This window comes from Parus major, chromosome 2, assembly GCF_001522545.3.
Source record: "Parus major isolate Abel chromosome 2, Parus_major1.1, whole genome shotgun sequence".
Lineage (NCBI taxonomy): Eukaryota > Metazoa > Chordata > Aves > Passeriformes > Paridae > Parus > Parus major.
The window spans coordinates 68,049,008-68,067,122 of record NC_031769.1 but is presented as its reverse complement, the minus strand read 5'-3'; the positions used below and the strand labels follow the sequence as shown (position 1 = coordinate 68,067,122).

At 40.2% G+C, this 18,115-nt stretch overlaps 1 protein-coding gene across 1 annotated transcript in view; it reads left to right on the top strand.

The window, feature by feature from the left end:
- The window catches only part of MYLK4 (myosin light chain kinase family member 4), a 33,734-nt gene extending 19,242 nt beyond the window's left edge, over positions 1-14,492 (top strand). Inside the window, exons 8-14 of the mRNA XM_033519301.1 lie at positions 1,021-1,162; positions 3,462-3,532; positions 4,272-4,400; positions 4,918-5,070; positions 5,421-5,493; positions 6,999-7,074; positions 9,378-14,492. Coding sequence (XP_033375192.1) covers positions 1,021-1,162; positions 3,462-3,532; positions 4,272-4,400; positions 4,918-5,070; positions 5,421-5,493; positions 6,999-7,046 — 616 coding nt within the window. The 3' untranslated portion in view covers positions 7,047-7,074; positions 9,378-14,492. The remainder of the gene's footprint in view (positions 1-1,020; positions 1,163-3,461; positions 3,533-4,271; positions 4,401-4,917; positions 5,071-5,420; positions 5,494-6,998; positions 7,075-9,377) is intronic.
- Positions 14,493-18,115: the final 3,623 nt, after the last annotated feature.

The window sequence follows — 18,115 nt, the reverse complement described above, 5'->3', positions numbered from 1 at the left end:
GGTGGAAAATGCATATGAAATATGTTCTCATGAACAACAGAAAAAAAGAGAATTTAAGAGAAAAGTTTTCCAATGCAGCCATTTATGGCTTTTTTCCAGTAGTGTGCCACATTCCAGGTGCTGTAAAGCAACTCCTCCAATTGAAAATAGAGCTGTGTTACATATCTTATCTTTAATTTAATGCTTTAATTTGTGTCAGCTAAGAAATAAACCTCTCTCAGACTATCTCCTTTTCAGTGAGGCAAAGAAGAAGACATCTGATACCAAAGAGGAGCCAGGTGTGGGTGTTGTGGCTAATCCTTATACTGGGTGCCTCTAAGTATAAACCTGCTTTTTATGCTGGGTTATCATGCTAATAGGCACAAAATACCTCTCTTAGGGTCAAATTAAGCAGATGCTGTCTTAAGGAAGCCAAAAAGGCCAAAACTAAAACATTGAGATGCGTGGCAGAAGGTTCAAAGCTGGGTGAGTTTGACTATTCTGGATATTCTCAAATAGTCCTTTGAATTTGGTTTATATGATTAACATAGCACAAAAGAAAAGTATTTGTGTACCTATGAACAGATAAGCTGGAGGCATACTGAAATGTGAAGAGAAATTAAGTAATTTTTGTTGACTTTAGTTAGTTTCAGATTGACGTTTTGGATCCTGTCCCTCTTAAAATCAGAGGGAAGAGATCACAGATTTAAATGCAGATTCTCCATCATGTTGTTTCAGTTTTCCATGGAACTTCATTAATTTCAGTGGCACAAAATGATGACTCAAGACAGCACAATATCCAAATTTCAAGACATTAATGGTTTTCAGTGGATGGGAGGCTGGACTCATAGGCCATGAACAGGTTCAGACCAGTATGCATCAGAACTCAGATTTTAGAAAGATCAGATCAGAGTACAAGATAATCTTACTGAACTTGACTGTGAATGACAAAAATAGTCAATAGCATATTTTCTGCATTAGTCTTACTGTATGGGATTGGATTTGAACTTGGTCACTGCTTTATTGTCTTTTTCTCCTCAGTGTGGAAGGAGGAGAGCTATTTGACCGAATTATTGATGAAAACTACAATTTGACAGAGATGGATACTATCTCATTCATAAAGCAGATCTGCAAGGGAATTCAGTACATGCACCAAATGTACATTCTTCATTTGGATCTCAAGGTAGAGTTTTGAGATGTATGTTTTGTGCAATGACAGATGTGGAAATTCCATTCTTAATGGTAGGCCATAAAGCTTAGCAGATTCCTGTGGCAGAAACAACAAAGAGCCTTATTCTGCTTTCCTGATTTCAATGCATATTTACTTTAACCACATTGAGATCAGTTAAATTACTACAGGACTAAATAAATTAGATTAAAACTGTGGTCATATGTCATCAAGCTTCATAGTGCTTAAATTTTCCACAGACTGATTTTAAAGAAAGCCAGCAGCTGACTACAAATATGTTGCTATTTTTAATTTCAGTATTTAGATCTCAAGATATTGAGCAACTGTTATTTAATTCAACTGCATAAGATACATGTTTTATACAGCAGCCATGGGGTCAAATTATCTCTGTTTTTACTATGCAGAAATGTATGAGTGAGTGGAACTAAATTCAAGGGTCATTCAGGATCAGTGTAAGCCCACACAACCTTCTGAGGACTACACTAAACTGCTGTTGTTATGAAAAGGCATCAATAGATAGCCAGATTAAGGGGAAGCACATTAAAAAGTACTTTCTGAAATGAAAGGAATAAAAATAGTCAGTGGATAATGTAATGAATACAGTGTGTCTGTGTTGGATTAGGCAATGGCTGCTAGTGTAGCTGAAAGCCCAGAGAAAGGTGGTAGATTCTCTGCCCCGTACTCACACATATACAAGTACTCTACCATGGACTTGCACATTCTCACTCTGGTCAACTGAAAATGCTCAACTGCCACCCCTCAGAAAACATTTGTTACTATTTTTCATTAAACTGTACACTTCAGCTGGCTCCTTTTCCCTTAGCCTATGTTCTTATTAAATAATGGACTTGTTTATTACCTCTATTTAGTGCAGGAATAAAATGGGATGATGTCTTAAGTTTTATGACTGGCTAGAAAGCTTCCTAGTGATCCCTGAGCTTTACAATACAATAAAAAGAAACAAGGAGTGCACAAGATGTTTTACTCTGGTGAGATTTTTATAACAGCTGCTGGCTTTGGCCTGTAACAACTGAGTTAATATAGGACATCTTTAATGATGTTAGCATATATATATATTATTGCAGTGGTTAAGGAAATGAGCAGATGCTTGTTGGGACCTGCTTCAGTAGCTGATCATTGACCAGACTTGCTTTTCTCTTTCTCTACAAACATCCAGTTACCTAGAAACCTGTCAAACAGAAGTTCACACAGTTCTTTGGGACACATTAATTATGATCTTGAGATGGCACAGTTTTAATATGAGGTCAAGCTGCTGACAAAAAGATACATATACAGTCCAAGAAATTAATCCCAGAGACCTCTTTTCATCTGCTTGCCAGCTATGGCTTCTCCCTTCTGTTTTGCTTGTTCATAGATTGCTGTCAGTAACAAATGAGTTTAGGAAAGAAAGCCTGAAATTGAAAGAAAATCATCTTGACCATAATCATCCAGGACATCAGAAACTATGGACATATGGTGTTTAAAAGTCCTACATGTAAAATGAATTAGTAATGGTGACAAAGGTTAACTAATGTTTTAAGTGTTGAGGGCTGTTTTGTTTCAAAGAGGACTCACTGAGCAATAAGACAGAGTAGCTATAAAAGTGCTGGCAGGGAATATGGGACTGTGCTTTAGGTATTTACATTTCAAAGACAATTGGCCAAATCCTTCTCTCAGGTCCTTCTGTAAGAATTTGGAGTAATTCTTGGAAATTAATGGATTCCTGCCAGGAAAGTGAAGAGTAGCATTTGGCCCTATGAAAACCCAGAGGGGTTTATCCTGTGAATCCTATTTTTTGCTAAAACACCTGAAAAAAACATAAAGTTGATATTACTGGCTTAATATATGAATGTTCAATCTGACAGAACATGTAAGAATTCAGAAATGTAAAGCTGTAAGATAAATTTCAAAGCCCCAAAAATTTATTTAAAAAAAAAAATATCAGTGTGAGCTTATTAAGGTCCATAAAATCACAGTGAAACTCCTCCTTGGAAGTCTGGACTCCCTGTCCCCCTCCCCCTAATGCCTTCTTTTTCTGAGTTGCTGCCTTATGTCAAATTCAAAAGCCCTGGAGACGATAAAGCTGTTGGGGGGCACAAAATGCATGGCTCTGATTGCTGTGTGACAGCAAGCAGGGTATCCATGCAGAGAGATCTGAACAAGGAGAAAGATGCTTAAGACATATTTACACTGTTATTAGTGTTATTCTCACTGCAGTTTACTAAAAGCACAGTTTTTCATATTTTTTTCTCATTCAAGTGTTTTTTGTTTGGTTTTTTTTTTCTCTTGGCAGCCTGAGAATATCCTGTGCGTGAACCGAGAGGCAAATCAAATAAAAATTATTGATTTTGGATTGGCAAGAAGGTACATGCATGTGTTCTCACTAACAATAAATTAATTAAGAAATAATGAAAAAAGTATTGCATCCCTGCCATGATGTGTCTGATACATAATGGTCTTCTACTATTTTTAGGACAAGTTTGTTTCTTTTAACCAGGGATATATTTTAATATGGAATGTTTGGAGCTGAGTGAAAAAGATTTTTCCTGAAACCTTCTTTTCAGGTAGAAGGTTGAAAGAGGGCTGATTCTCACTAAGAATGCATATAAGTATCTTGGAACAGCTAAAACACCACAAAACCAGTGGCACATCTTGTCTAGTCTCTTGTCTCCAGTATTAAGAGATTCTTCCAAAGAGAGTGTAAGATACCATTGAGAGCTCTTACAATATATCCCATACTATAACCCTTTCTAGTTTATTAGGTGCTATAACCTCAGTGAAGGATTTACTGGTTAAAAATTTCATGCCTATGATATGGAGAAGTCCCAAAAGCATGGTAAGAGCTGCTCTGAGGAGTCCTTGAATTATGAATTTCTTCCTTTTTGTAGCAATTGCATTTTGTCCTAGTATGATAGAAAGCTTGAAAATGCTTTTCATTCTATATATGGGTATATTTATTTTTAGTTTGTGCCTCTGCCTGTCCTTTTTTCCCTACTGAATTTTCTGTATGCTTCTGGAATTCCTCTAAGTGCTAGACAATTGATGATGTAATTTTAATAAAGAACTGTAATTGATGTCCTTTGTTAATGTTTCCATATCCTAGATATAAACCCAGGGAAAAACTTCGAGTTAACTTTGGGACTCCAGAATTTCTTGCTCCTGAAGTTGTGAATTATGAGTTTGTCTCTTTTCCTACAGACATGTGGAGTTTAGGAGTCATTGCTTATATGCTGTAAGTAGGATTCATTATCTGCTTTGTAAGCTGCTTCCGTGTTGAACTGTATCAGTCATCCAAGTTTGCTGTTATACTGGAAGTGTGACAAACTGTGTACCCAAAATGGGAAATGTAAATTTCTTTCTAAGTTCCATATTGAGAAATCTCTCCTCTTTTCCAATTGCCATGAAGTTTTTGTATTTGGCTTTTTGCACATCTCTCAGGAGTGTTTGAGCACCACGCTTCCAGAATAATGTAAAATTGGTAAATTCCCAGTGGTTAGTATAAGAGCAGTCAAAGGTCTAGAAAATATGATCTACCTTGAAAGACAGTAATATTTGGTGTGTTAGAGAAGAGGGGTGATTATTTAAACATTTAAATAGATGAGAAAATGGGAATGGTCTGGAGATCTTCTTAGAGAGTAGAATTTTGTAATATCGGCCAGAATGACAGAACAATCTCAGCTGGCACACTGGAGACCATGTACAGGAAGAAGGAAAGACAGGAGTACTGAACATATTCCTTTTTGCTTCAGCCTCACTGGATTGTCTCCTTTCTTGGGTGATGATGACAATGAGACCCTCAACAATATCCTGGCCTGTAACTGGGATTTTGAAGATGAGGAATTTCGAGATGTTTCTGATGAGGCCAAAGATTTCATATCAAAGCTTCTCATCAAGGAGAAATGGTATATAATCCTGTATCTTTGAAATGTGTATTCCATGTCATCATGACACATTTGTGTCACTTGTGCTGCTCCATTGCAGAATTAATATGATTTATGTTTATTTATGCCTACATAAGTTATAATGTATTGTAATTACACTTCATTTATGATGTTCATTGTCTCCATCAAATGCTTTGAAATTACCTGAATACGTTTTTGCAGTAAAATAAAACTTAATTAACCTGCCATCTGTCATGGATGTTCTGAAATGACAGCATTGAATGATGGCAGAACACATGACCTGCAGCAGATAATTGCTGAATTGTAAGATTCTGGGACAAACTCCTAATAGCATTCTGGTTTTCCTCTAGCTGGAGATTAAGTGCAACTGCTGCCTTAAAACACCCATGGTTAACAGACCACAAGCTCCACTGCAGACTTCAGGTCCCTACATTTAAATATCCTTGTGCATCTGCTGTTGCCCTCTTGTGTTGCCACATCACTTTGCTTTTACATTTTTTCTTAACTTCATTTGAGTCTTTGTCACTGATTCATTTCTTGCCACTGGGAGCCACATGTGTCCCATTGCTTTTTTTAGCTGTTAGAATTTGCATGCTCACACTTGCTTATCAGTTTTTGCATGTCTGGGAGGAAATATAAGATCCTGCAATGCTGCGTGTTGCTGACTGGATTAATTTCTTAGCCAAATGAAATTATTTATAAAATGAGCACTGCGTTGCCACATGAAAAGGATTTTCCAGCTCGGTATGATTCTTGTTCCTGCTTTGAAAACCCTTTCAAGCTCTTCTGAAGACGCCCCTGAGTGCTGTTTCATCCTACCTCTTCCAAAGAGACGCCTTTCCCAACAGAGCTTGGAAATTCCCCTGGTGCATACTTTTGTACTTAAGCACCTTCTTGCCCTTCAGGGGTAGCCAGCTTAGTGGCCAGCACAGAAGGAGTAGTTTGCTCAAGCAAACAATTCAGTTAGGCTGAGCTGGAGGAGCAAAAAGACTTTAAATTACTTTGGTTATTCCTGTTATTCAGTAACTTTTGAAGATTCACGCTGTTGGTGACACCTCTGTTGGCTGTTTCTAAGTGAATCCACTCTGTGGTTTAGTGGTTCACAAGAGGATAATTTTAAGCAGGTTTCAGAATTTTTACAGCATTTGAAGTGCAATATTCACTTCTTCCTTTGCAGGCAAAGCACTTTTGGGTTAAATAAAATGACTACTGTATTGCCTAGGATGTATAGGTCAAAGTGCATTTTCATATACAGCCATCATTAAGAATGAATAGATGATATTAATTAACAAAATAATGTTATTAAAATAGGAGCAAAGATTATCATGATAATCATGCAGTTGTAGCCTGGGATGGACTGAATAGTGTATTGACAGCTCTGCCCTTGCAAAATGTTCCTGTTATAGACGAAGGATAACCGGAACTACTATAAAATAGGATATAAAAAAATCAAAGAAATTACTCTGATTTTCGCTTAAATTTACTTTTTATTGTAATCTCCCAGAACAGCAGTTCCCATGAGATTATCAGAAGATTTTTAAGTGTGTGTGCACAGTAAAAATAGGAAAACTTGTCATGGTTAATATATCTTCAGAAGTTTTCGTAGGATATAATTTTACTCCTTTAGTTGGGCTCCAGTGAAGTTCTGATTTCTGTAATCTCAGGAACAGTCTTTTCCAAATGCTGCAAAAACACAAACTACTGTCCTTCTTATCACCAGACCCTACCCTAATGCAAACCTTACAGCTCATGTTGTCCTTTGTATCTTCTCCCCCAATATTTTTTATTCATATTGTGCTTTGCAAAATAGCTTCACTAAACGTGCTGATGTTGCAGTGTTCTTCTGCCATTACCTTAAGTAGAAGTAAGATACGATTTGTCTTTAGTTAGTGCTTCAATAATGGTATCTTTTTTTTTTCCCTGCTTAGAAAAAGGCTAAAGGTGACTGTGTGTCTCAAGCACCCCTGGCTCAATAACCTCTCTGAAGGAGCTGCCAAACAGAAGGTTTGTTTCAGGTCCCAAATATTCCTTCAGATGTAAAAGCTGTAGCCCCTGTGGAAGGGATCAGTGGACAGCTGAAAACCTGGTGTAGTCCAAAGTGCACGGTCCAAACTGTATTCACCACCACCACCCCTGCTGCTGTCTGGAAAGCATTCAAAATGTAAACTGGCTCTATTACTTACACCAAGTAACAGCAATGTGCAAAATAATTAATGGGTATGGAGCCATATGTGCTGCAAACCCTGGCCATTTTAGAGGGAATGGTTATGCTCCCACTGGCTCTCATGGGGCAGGATTTCACCCAATAATTTTTCAGTGTTGAAAGCTTTTGGGTTTTCATGCTGTGGTTAGAAGTACAGTTTAAAAAGGGTAGAAATATGAAAAATAATAACTTTTTAGCAGAGGCACGGGCCAGACCCTCAGGGCAGCTTGACTAACTGCAGCAAAACCAAAGCAAGGTGACCCCTGAAAGAAGCAGCTCCACATGTCCGAGGGCCCAGTTCTGACATGGCACTTACCTTTCTCTTTTAGCAATCCAAACAAGTTTGACAGAGCATCTCTCTGTCCTTTTTCCCTGGCTCCTTGTCTTTGCCCTTTTATTAACAAACAGTTCATTAGTGGTTCTCAGGCTGGCTTGGTTGCCTCCCCTGGGGATCAGGGAGACTCAAGTCTGGTCTGTTTCTCTGTCCCTGGTCTTTGACCAATGCACACTTACTCAGCCACTTTGAAGTCGTGCTGCCTCAGGTGCTGCAGTATCCTCATAAACCAATACTCCAATTCTCAGAGCCACTTTCACCAACTACCACAGAAGTTGGTGGCTCTTTTCAAGGACCAGGGGAAATGCTCAAAGGTTCTGAAGGCCATTTCTGGGCAAAACTCAGTGGAGGGTCAAGACATGAATTAGGCTGAAAACACACACACGCTGTAAAACCACTTCCTTTTAGTAGTGCGTCATGAGTAACAACAGGATGCCAAAATAAAAGTAGTCCACCTTTCACTACTTGCCAAAAGGCAAATTTTTAGTGGTGCCATCATCCATCATCTGCTTGGTAGGACAAGTGATATATTGGCTTTTTTTTGCAACAAGTTTTTTCCAGGAACATGTGGAAAGCAGAGTATTGTGAGAGGTTGAAATTTGTTCTGACTAAGTAAGATTAGAGCAGATTTTATACAGTGTAGTGTAGTAACACAGAAGATAATGATCTTTACATGAGCTATTTCAGAGACATGAAGTTGCCTTTCCATGATACAGTGGAAGCCAGTAAGAACTAAGGTACCGTTTTCACATCCCACTTGCTCTCTGAAGCCATGTTATTTCCTGATGCAGTAATAATATCTAGGCATCAACTTCTGGCATAGAAGTCCAGTGTGAATTTATACCTCTTTGTGATCCTTCATATTCACCTTCACTTCACTGGTGCTGAGACAGATTCCATGAAGCTTTGGTCCACTCACCTGTGTGCTTCTACGCGGTAGTTTTCTAAGCAGGTTTTCCAGTCCTGTTGCAAGATTAGTGTTTGTGTCTGGATTTCCCATTTCAAGCCACTAACTTGTGGCCACAAACACAACAACAAAATGGTGAAAATCCTCCCTCTGTAACACAGGAAGCACTGTATTACACAATTTTCTGTTACAACCAAAGTCAACTTTAAGATAAATTGACTGTCCAACAGCAGTCAAAATTATTTTTAAATAAACTTTTAATAGCTTTGTAACATAGTAACCTACCCATGATCTAACTTGCAGGAAAATCTGGTTTTGGCTTTTGCAGTGTTATTTCCTCTCTGTGTGTTTTTCTTTTTGGAGTTTATTTGAGTTTACTTAATGAGTGGATCTAAAGTCATAGCTGTGCTTTAGTTTTAAAGAATCCCTTTAGCTATTTTTATCAGGCAAGTAGTATGGTTACCACATTTAACCCAAAATAATGCACTCAAGTGCCAGTTGATTTAGACCTGGCATTATAAATGCTTGCAGTGGTAACACAAATAAATGGAGAGGTCTGCATCATGCCTTTGCATACTGTGATCTGTGTGACAAGAGAAGCAAAAAAGCAGAGTAGCTGCATTTAAAGAGACACTTCCAGGATCAATTCTCCACTTAACAAAGAGGCCTTGTCTTTTTAATATTGTATAAAACATTTCACAGAGACGGTGGCTGTGAGAATTCTTTGTAAGCAAGAACCTTCAGTGTTGCTTTCTTTTCTTTATGCTCAAAGAAACCACCATGTGGTCATCCCAGAACACTTAACCAAATGAAAAAAAATATACTGCTGAATTAACTGGATTCTTGTTCTGTTTATTTTGCAGAAAAGCTGCTGTGTGGTTACTGCTGCTAAGAGATTTGAAAATATCAGCAGTCTCGGTGCTTTACCCCCCTGCCATGACTGAGACTTCTACTAAATGGACCAACAGCACTTTAGTTGCAGGACAAGTCCCAGCATTGTGGAGCTGCTTCTTCTCAATTCAGCTTTTAAAAGAAGCAAAGTATTTCTCCGGGTTGCAGGAACGTGTTTCTTCTGGAGCAGCAAGTTCTCCATGCCTGCAAGTGCTACATTAGCTTGGTTTCATAATGAACTTTTCTCTATCTAGTCTTATATCCTCATTTACTTAACAAAGGCTCCTTAATGTTTATATTATCATGTAAAATTAACTCACTCATCTAAGCTCAGAAGGCAATCTGTCACTACATCTGTTGCCAAGGTTCATTTGACACTGGAGTCAAATAATTTTAAAAAAATGAAAAAACAAAAAATTGCAACAAATTTAAAGCTGCCTTCTGTAGAAGATTGGAAGTTCTTTTTCCTGTCACACTAAAATGAGTTAAGGATTAGCTCAACCAGATTTAAAGCCACGTTAATGTAACACCACTGAAGGGAGAAATGAGGCTTTCCTTGTGTATAGGTGAATTTGCTGCAACTGTGATATGGTACATTTCAGGATTTTTTAGCCTGATGAATTACTGCTCGCTGTAAATACACTTGGATTAATTAAACAAGAAAGAGAATAAGGCACTATTCACTTGTACCTGTGCAGACCCCGTTCTCCAAAATGCAAGTATAATTCAGAGTTATTTTAAATAGGGTGATTTTATAACAGTGAATCTGTTTAGTGCTAATTTAACTGATTAGGGCCACTGGCAAAGAGGTGAGTCAGCGCTTTGCTCATTATAACCTCTGAGTACAGGCTCAAGTAAAAATACTCTGTATTTCTAAAGTTTTCTTATCTTGCTCCCAAGCCTTTCTGATTCTTAACTAGGTAAAAAAATGGGAGTCAGAACAGCTGAATTTTTCACCTGAATTTTTTTGATTATGGCTCACCATTAAGTGAATCTAAGTTACCAAGGCTCCAACATTAAAATAATGACACTTACTCCCTGCTGTATATGGCTTTCTTACTGCTTGGTTTTGGAATTACATAAATGCAAATTGTAACGAGTATTTTATTTAATCATGCTGTTGTGGTGTCTTTACATTGTCTTTGCTTAATCCAGTTCTGATCAAACCACATATTAACATAGCTATCTCTATATATTTATCTATGCTTTTCATATATTTATATATTTAAGTTCTGTCTTTTTAAAAAGGGATCAACATAAAGACAAAACAGTAGTATTCATCACCATGCAATGAATTGCTTCTCACACCTTTGTCCTTTCTAGATAGCATTCATTTTGAAATAAAAAGGGGCCCATTAATGGGACATCATGGCCATCACACTCTCTACAGCTAGTTTGATCCAATGTTTTGAAATCATTGTAGTACATCCCTTAGGACTGCTCCTGTAAATGAACTGGGCTTCTTACAGCTGTGACATCTTACTAATACTGATGTGTTGCACCAGAGGTTGCGAATACTGACACATCATGTAATTTTTATAAGATATAGAGCCCTGCCACCTTCAAGTCCTCATCTATAGTCTTAAGTAAACTTTGACAAGCAGAAATGGAAGTTTCTTTGGGAAAAGACTGAGAGGTCTCAGAGCAAGAAAATGAGCATATGACTTTTAGATAAAAGCTGAACTGCTGGTTTTTAGTCACCTCGTCATTTGCCTGGTTATTTGCCTGGTCAAAATGAATAGAAAACTTGCCTTTCTGTTAGGCCTGGATTTTCCACTTCTGTTCTGACTCTCTTCAATATATTGTAGCTTTTTGTACAGTAAGCAATTCAATGATCAGGCTAAAATTCAGCAAAACCCTTTGGAATAACAGGATCTCATCATGCACTCTAGTGCTATTATTGTAGAATTGGATCAGGGTTTTGTTTTCCCTTTGGTAGATTTTACAAGGATAAACTGCATGTAATTTTGAATCTTATTAACTATACTAAAATAATACTGTGACTACAGTCTTTTCTGCTTCGTTGCTCAGTTGAATTAAGAGGATTTGTTGATATATACATCTGAGTAATAATTAAGAGCTTAATGCCGTGAAGATCAGCCCAGTGTTAGAGTGTGTTGTGCTGAGTCAACCACAAATCCTCCAGGAGCTGTTGGTAAATGTGGCCTCTGTTGAGCACATCCCCCACGTTCATCCGTACAGTGCTCTGTCAGAAATAGGAACACATGGGAGGATAGAAGAGCTGGACTTATTTCCCCCACCTTGAGAATTCAGGCATGAGTTGAAGAGGGGACCCCTTAGCAACCTCTGGCTTGTGCGACAAGGCAGTGTGCTAACACAATCAAGGCATTGAACTTCCATTCTTAATAACATGGATAATGGTGGTCACACTCTAGAGCCTTGTCTGTAAATTGTCCCACTGTTTCATTCTTGGAACAGTTCCTGCAGTAGATGGTCAACTTGAGGGAGGGACAGTCAGAGGAGGGTGGACTGAGCAAATCTCTGGAGTGACTGAAGGTGCCATTTGGTGTCCAGGGTTAAACCCAAGTGAGCCTGCAGGTTTCCAGTGGAGAAGGAAAGAATCCCAAGCACACTTCTGCTTTTTGCTGCACAGATGCTGGATCTGCAGCACCAAGTCAAAAGGGAGATACATCACCTAGGGCCTGTCACCAAGGGTAAAAAATTATACTGCTATGTAATCATCACTGCTGTGTATAGCAATGTGCCTGAGAAAAATGTCTCCAGAGATGTTCATTTTTGTCCTGCATCCACCTCAACATGTGAAACAGGCTGCCCAGGGAGATCACTGTTGCAATCCTCTCCCACGGACTCTCTCTCTCTGGAGACATTCCAAACCTCCCTTGATGTGTTCCTGTGTCACCTGCTTTAGGTGACCCTGCCTTGGCAGAGGAGTTGGACTGGACGATCTCCAGAGGTCCTTAAAAATTCTGTAATTCTGTGACCTTTTCTGGCTGTTGTTATTTTAGTAAATAATAGCTTGAGACAGATTCTTTTTAATGGCTTCCTAATTGTGTTGTTGCACTTTGAGCAGCATGCTGTTTTGTGTGTATGCTCACATATGCAAGTTTGGTTTTACTTTGCCCTACCTCTGGAAACATTCAAGGCTGAGTTGGACAGGGCTGTAAGCACCCTGATCAAGTGGGTGACCTCATTTCTCATTGCAGGAAGGTTGAACTAGATGACCTCTAAAGGTCCTGTCCAACTCAAACTAATCTATGATTCTATGATTTAATGATTTAAGTATGTTCTGTAATGAGTAATAGCTAAAGTCTACTATGTTAAATTATTTTTTTGACACATCATCATTTATTTTCTACTAGGTCATAATAATACTAAGGCTACTAGGTTCTAATAAGTCACCTACATCTGTGTGAGTTTGCTTATACTTTTTGATACATATTGGCTTACATGATTGCATTTGGAAACTGAATTTCTGTGCTTGTGAGCAGGTTTGGGTGTGAAAGGCACTGTTCTAGCTGCTGTTATTCCATTTAGCTGTATACTCACGAACAGACAGGGATGACTGCAGGTACCTCAAGAGTGGCATAGAAACATCAGTTGCAGTGCGAGGGATCAAGTACCCAGATGCAGTGCTTGTTTTGTGCATTCTTCCTGACATGTAAAAATTGAAAAACAAAATCCTAGGAACATGACAACTATCACCTGGCACTTATAAGAATCAGGACACTGTTATTCCCACTCCTATAGATGCAGCAGGTATACTAGAGTAATCTAAGAGTGACAGAAGTAAATATACTTGGTACAAGATGTACCAAGTATATTTACACCAAGTATATTTACACCACCACACCAGTGGTTTTTCAACTGTTTTTATATGTTGTACATCATGAAGATTATGAAATGGGTAAAAACCTCTTCTGTAGGAAGATCTCCATACTACCATGTCGGTGTTTTTGAATGCCTGCAGCTCCTCTGGGTACCCTCACAGCATAAGCAGTTGGCAACCTGGGTAATCCACTCTGGAGATTACAAGAATAAATCCTTTTAAATTTGTTATTCCCTCTAATGTCAGAAGCTGAATAAACTTAAAGCCAAGCTAAATTCTTGATTCCAACAAGGAATAACAGGGTAGCTCACAGAAATAAATAAGGGAAGTGCTAGATCCACCTTTTGTGATGTGAGTAGTAGAAGAGCCCACTTTAACAATCCCATCTTCCTGCCAAAAATATCTACTTTGCACCAGTCCTGATCAGTAAAAATAAAAATAATCTTAATATTTTTAACAGTGAAGGAAGGAATCTCAATCAAGAAACAGTTTTTCTGCAGTGGTTAAATTGCTTCAGTAAAAGTCAAGTTATTTTAGCATTTTCAGTTTAATGCTGACACTATAAATCACTGCCAGCCTCTTTCAGCAAAATGGCCCCCACCAGGAGCTGTGAGAAAAGAAGGTGTTTGTCAGCTCCTCTCCAGTGATGGAGACCTAGAAACTTTGGATTCCATTCTGCTGGATCCAGTGAGAAGGGCAATTCTTAGCTTTGGACTTTTAATACCTGGTAATGGATGCATTTTTGCACCCAGAGTAGTGATGAATGGATGAATGAGCAGCAATGCTCCAAACTCCTTCCAGGAGGATGATGCATCTTCACATACCACTTTTATCAGCAATAGATACTTGTTCTTGTGTCTCCTGTGACTAAAACTAAAAACTGTGTGAATCCATGTAGGAGTGCTAGACTGTTTCACCTTCCATGAAGGCTTGGTAGCTGAACAACTAACTACCTGTTTCAAACCTAGATGAAGACTGGTAGAGGTAGTGCTTTGTAAATACATTGTTTAGCTCTGTGTCTTTAGAGTTAGCAATCTCATTTTGGTATGGCAGAACTAATGTTTGTGTACCCCACAGCAACTTCCCTTGCATTTAGAAGACAGGCATGTGGCAACTGTATCATGAAGCATGTGGATTTTCATGTACCTTATCACCTTGGTTTGCATATCTGGTTTTGTAGATTAACTCATGTATCTCTGGTATGTGTTCTTTTGTGAAAACAATGAAGCAATCTTGTAAAAATATGAATGAGGAATAAATGCTGATTTTGTTTACTCCAGGGTTCTTGTTCGCTGTACTTAATGTGCCTGTCATTTATGTTAGTGACAGAAAGAAGCTTGGCCTTTTTCCCAACTGCTGTCTCTAGATACATGAAGAGGAAAGCAATTTCTATTGAAACAAATATGCCTGTGTCAAAGGTTGACTCAGGCTCACAGTTTGTACTCCTTGTAGGAAAACCTTGTCTCTCCCTGCAAGTAACTGGGAGACTTGAGGTGCTCTTGACTGCAGTCTTGCTGGAAGTCCTTAAGACCAGGTTACTAAGGAGGAAATTAGAAATTACTGAAATTTCTGGTGTTTGGTTACTCAAGAGACCTGGTGTACTTTTCTCCCTAATTTGTCATACTTGCACCACTGGCCTATTCAGTATTGCCATCTGGGGGCTGCACTTTAACCTTACGCCATCTAGGAGTTCATCGACTACCAAAACAGTACGGAATCAGAATTACTGTTTCCCAAAGAGTTAAATCAAAATTCAAGTGGGCTGGCTAGTGAAAAAAAATAAAGAGCAAGAGTAAAAATTGAGAAAAAGGTTACAGGGTAAGAAATCAGGAAGCAGCCTCTGATGGACACTGGCTTACATTCAGTAAGCAGAACTTTTTCTGTCTGGTTTACCCACAGCTCTGGTTGCAGCACTTGGTACATGCACCATACTTCAGAAACAGCTTTGGCTTCTTGCACTGGAAGGTTCTTATTTAATGCCAGCCTGTATTTGATAAACCTGAGGTCTGCAGGTGTAAAATCTAAGTCTACACCCTCCTGATTAAGCTGCAAGTTAAATCAACCAGAGGGTTGCATTCATTCCCCAGAGTGCTCAGTACTGCTGGCTGACATGGAACAAAGCCTTCGCAATCCAGCTGGAAGAGCCTGGGGGCTGAAGGATTCAACAAGAGAAGGATTTTACAGTAGCCAAGCACAGGACATGCAGCTGCTGCCCCTTTACAGCTGCCCAAGGCAGCCCCAAGACCACCAGCCATTTCAACAGGAGCCCAGGCTAGTTGGTGAGCCCAGGCAAAACCTGTGCTTCAGCATCTGTCCACAAAGGGCCCTGGGGAGTTCAGTAGGTGTCTGAAAGTCCTTCAGGGTGACAGCCCAGAGTGAGTTCCTGTGCATGACCAGACCTTAAACATTTGCTCGTCATTTGCCCATCTTGAAACCTGTTGCTATGTTTTAGCTTTCAGTGCCTTTGACCCTGGTGTAGAAGTTTTTGTCCAAAAAATATTAACATCTGTGCCTTAGAACTGACGATGAAGACTTTATTGCAGTACCTTGGTCCTCTCAACAGCTCCTGCTAAATACATGCTGCTGGCAAAAATAAAATAAAAGGGGCTAAAATAATGCTCAGCTCCCTGTATGTGTCTGTAAAGCAGCTCTACGCTTTTAAAATGTGCTCCCTAAGTTCATGTGGTTAAAAATATGTTGACTACAGGAAAAAAAAATCCAACAAGGGACATTCATAATTCTTCATTAATTAATAGTCTACCCTTTTTCTTCCCCAATTATTTCAAACACCTGCTCACAGTAAATTTCCTTTGCAGTTTTTTAATGCTATTTTAATATTACCCAGAACTTGGAAACATACACTAAGCTTCCCTTATTTTTAATTATTTTCAAATTAATTTTAATTTTCTGAATATTTTCAGGGCTGCCCATTTATTCAATAAAACTGAATTTTAATTTTAATTTTTTTTTTCTTTAAAGGCCTCCTAAACTTTCCAGAGAAACTTTATGGGCTGTTTTAATGAAAGCTTTTGGAAAAGAGACTGGATATTTCAAAATTCCTCTCTTGAAGCCTCCTCATCCAAAAATAAGTGGGCGGGGGGAAATCACTTCATCTGGTGACTCACATCTCTTGCATGCAAGTAGGAATTCATCCAGGAGCTAAGCCATCTTGTCTTTGGAGTGCAGGCTCTTCTGGGTGCAGCAGCAGGGCCACCACGCCTGGCAGCACCTCTCCTGTGCTGGGTGGGCTGTGTCCAGCCCAGGCCTCCAGCTCATGCCCACCTTCAGTGGGTGCACAGTGGACATCTGCACTGCCACACGGGCGTGAGGCTGCCCCCAGGGCTCAACACACTGCTGCCTCTTGGGGACACAGAGCTGTGACTGTGGCAGAGATGAGGAAGGCAAGGTGACAGTCATTCTTTCCAGAGCTGCTCACTCCTCACCAGCTAATCTACATGCACGTCCTCTCTTTGCTTTAGGTGCCCAGTCACTGTTTCTTGAACTCTGATCTTTGTTTATCTCCATAATTTGCGTAGGTGTGACATCTGACCACTGTAAACAGAGCAGGGCAAACGACCTCGGTCCTCCAATAACGTGAATACTTTCACAGAGGGGGTGCCAAGACACCCCTGCTCTGAACCTTGAATGTGCTCACCCCATTTCAGTCTGTGTGGTCTCAGGGGCTGGTGAGATTTAGTGACAGGTGGCAGGGTCTTGCCTCGCAAAAATGTGGTGGCCTCATTGTGTCAGCTGAGCATTCCTGCTGCATCTCTGTGTCACCTGCTACTTGTACCCCTCCGCTTTGTCAGGCTGTTCATAATGGGTTTCTAATCCCTCACCGACAAAGCTCATGTCATGGATAACACTGGGGAAGCCAAACCACCAGGTTGCTGAAAGGAGATATTTAACTGGCATTGACATTTGCTAAGTTTCTTCATTTTGCTTTTAGCTTTATTTTTTGTTACGGTTCACTTCTGCAGACTTAAGAAATATCCATTGCAAGGAGCTTTCATCTACTCTGCTCTTAATCCCTGCAGATGCCCATGTTCCACAGACTGGAAGAAGCTTCCTAATAGGAGTTTGGTGATTTTTTTCATCTTTGCCACGGTGAAAGTGCTGTCTCAGGGCTATTCAGATGCCCTGAAATGTTAGGCTTAGTCCCACATGCGTTTGTAGTCAGAGCAAAAAGCAATAGCGACTGCTGCAATAGCAGCAAGTTGTGTCCTGACCATGGACAACTTCCTGAGCTGGGGCCAAAGCTGTCAGTCAGTCAGTCAGTCAGTCAGTCGGTCAGTTAGTCGGTCAGTCAGTCAGTCAGTCAGTCTCTCAGTCTCTCAGTCTCTCAGTCAGTCAGTCAGTCAGTCAGTCGGTCGGTCGGTCAGTCAGTCAGTCAGTCAGTCAGTCAGTCAGTCAGTCAGTCTCTCAGTCTGTCGGTCAATCGGTCGGTCGGTCAGCCAGTCAGTCGGTCGGTCAGCCAGTCAATCAGTCGGTCAGTCAGTCGGTCAGTTGGTCGGTCAATCGGTCAGTCAGTCAGTCAGTCGGTCAGTCGGTCAGTCAGTCAGTCGGTCAGTCGGTCAGTCAGTCGGTCAGTCGGTCAGTGGGAAGGCGATGGGGTGGGGGGAATTTCAGGGGGCCATGTGTGGGTCTGGTGCCTGTTCCTCCGAAGCCCTGCCGGGGCCGGGAGCCTCAGCGCGGGCGGTGCCCGGCCCACGGTGGTGGCAGCACGGGGCTGGTGACACCGCTCCAGGGCTGGTGACACAGCTGCTAGGGCTGGTGACACAGCTTCCAGGGGCTGGTGACACCGCTGCCATGGCTGGTGACACCGCTGCAAGGGACCGTCGCGGCCACCAGAGGCCAGCATTGCTGTTCGGGAGCTACGGCAGCGGCCCCTGCCTGGCCTCC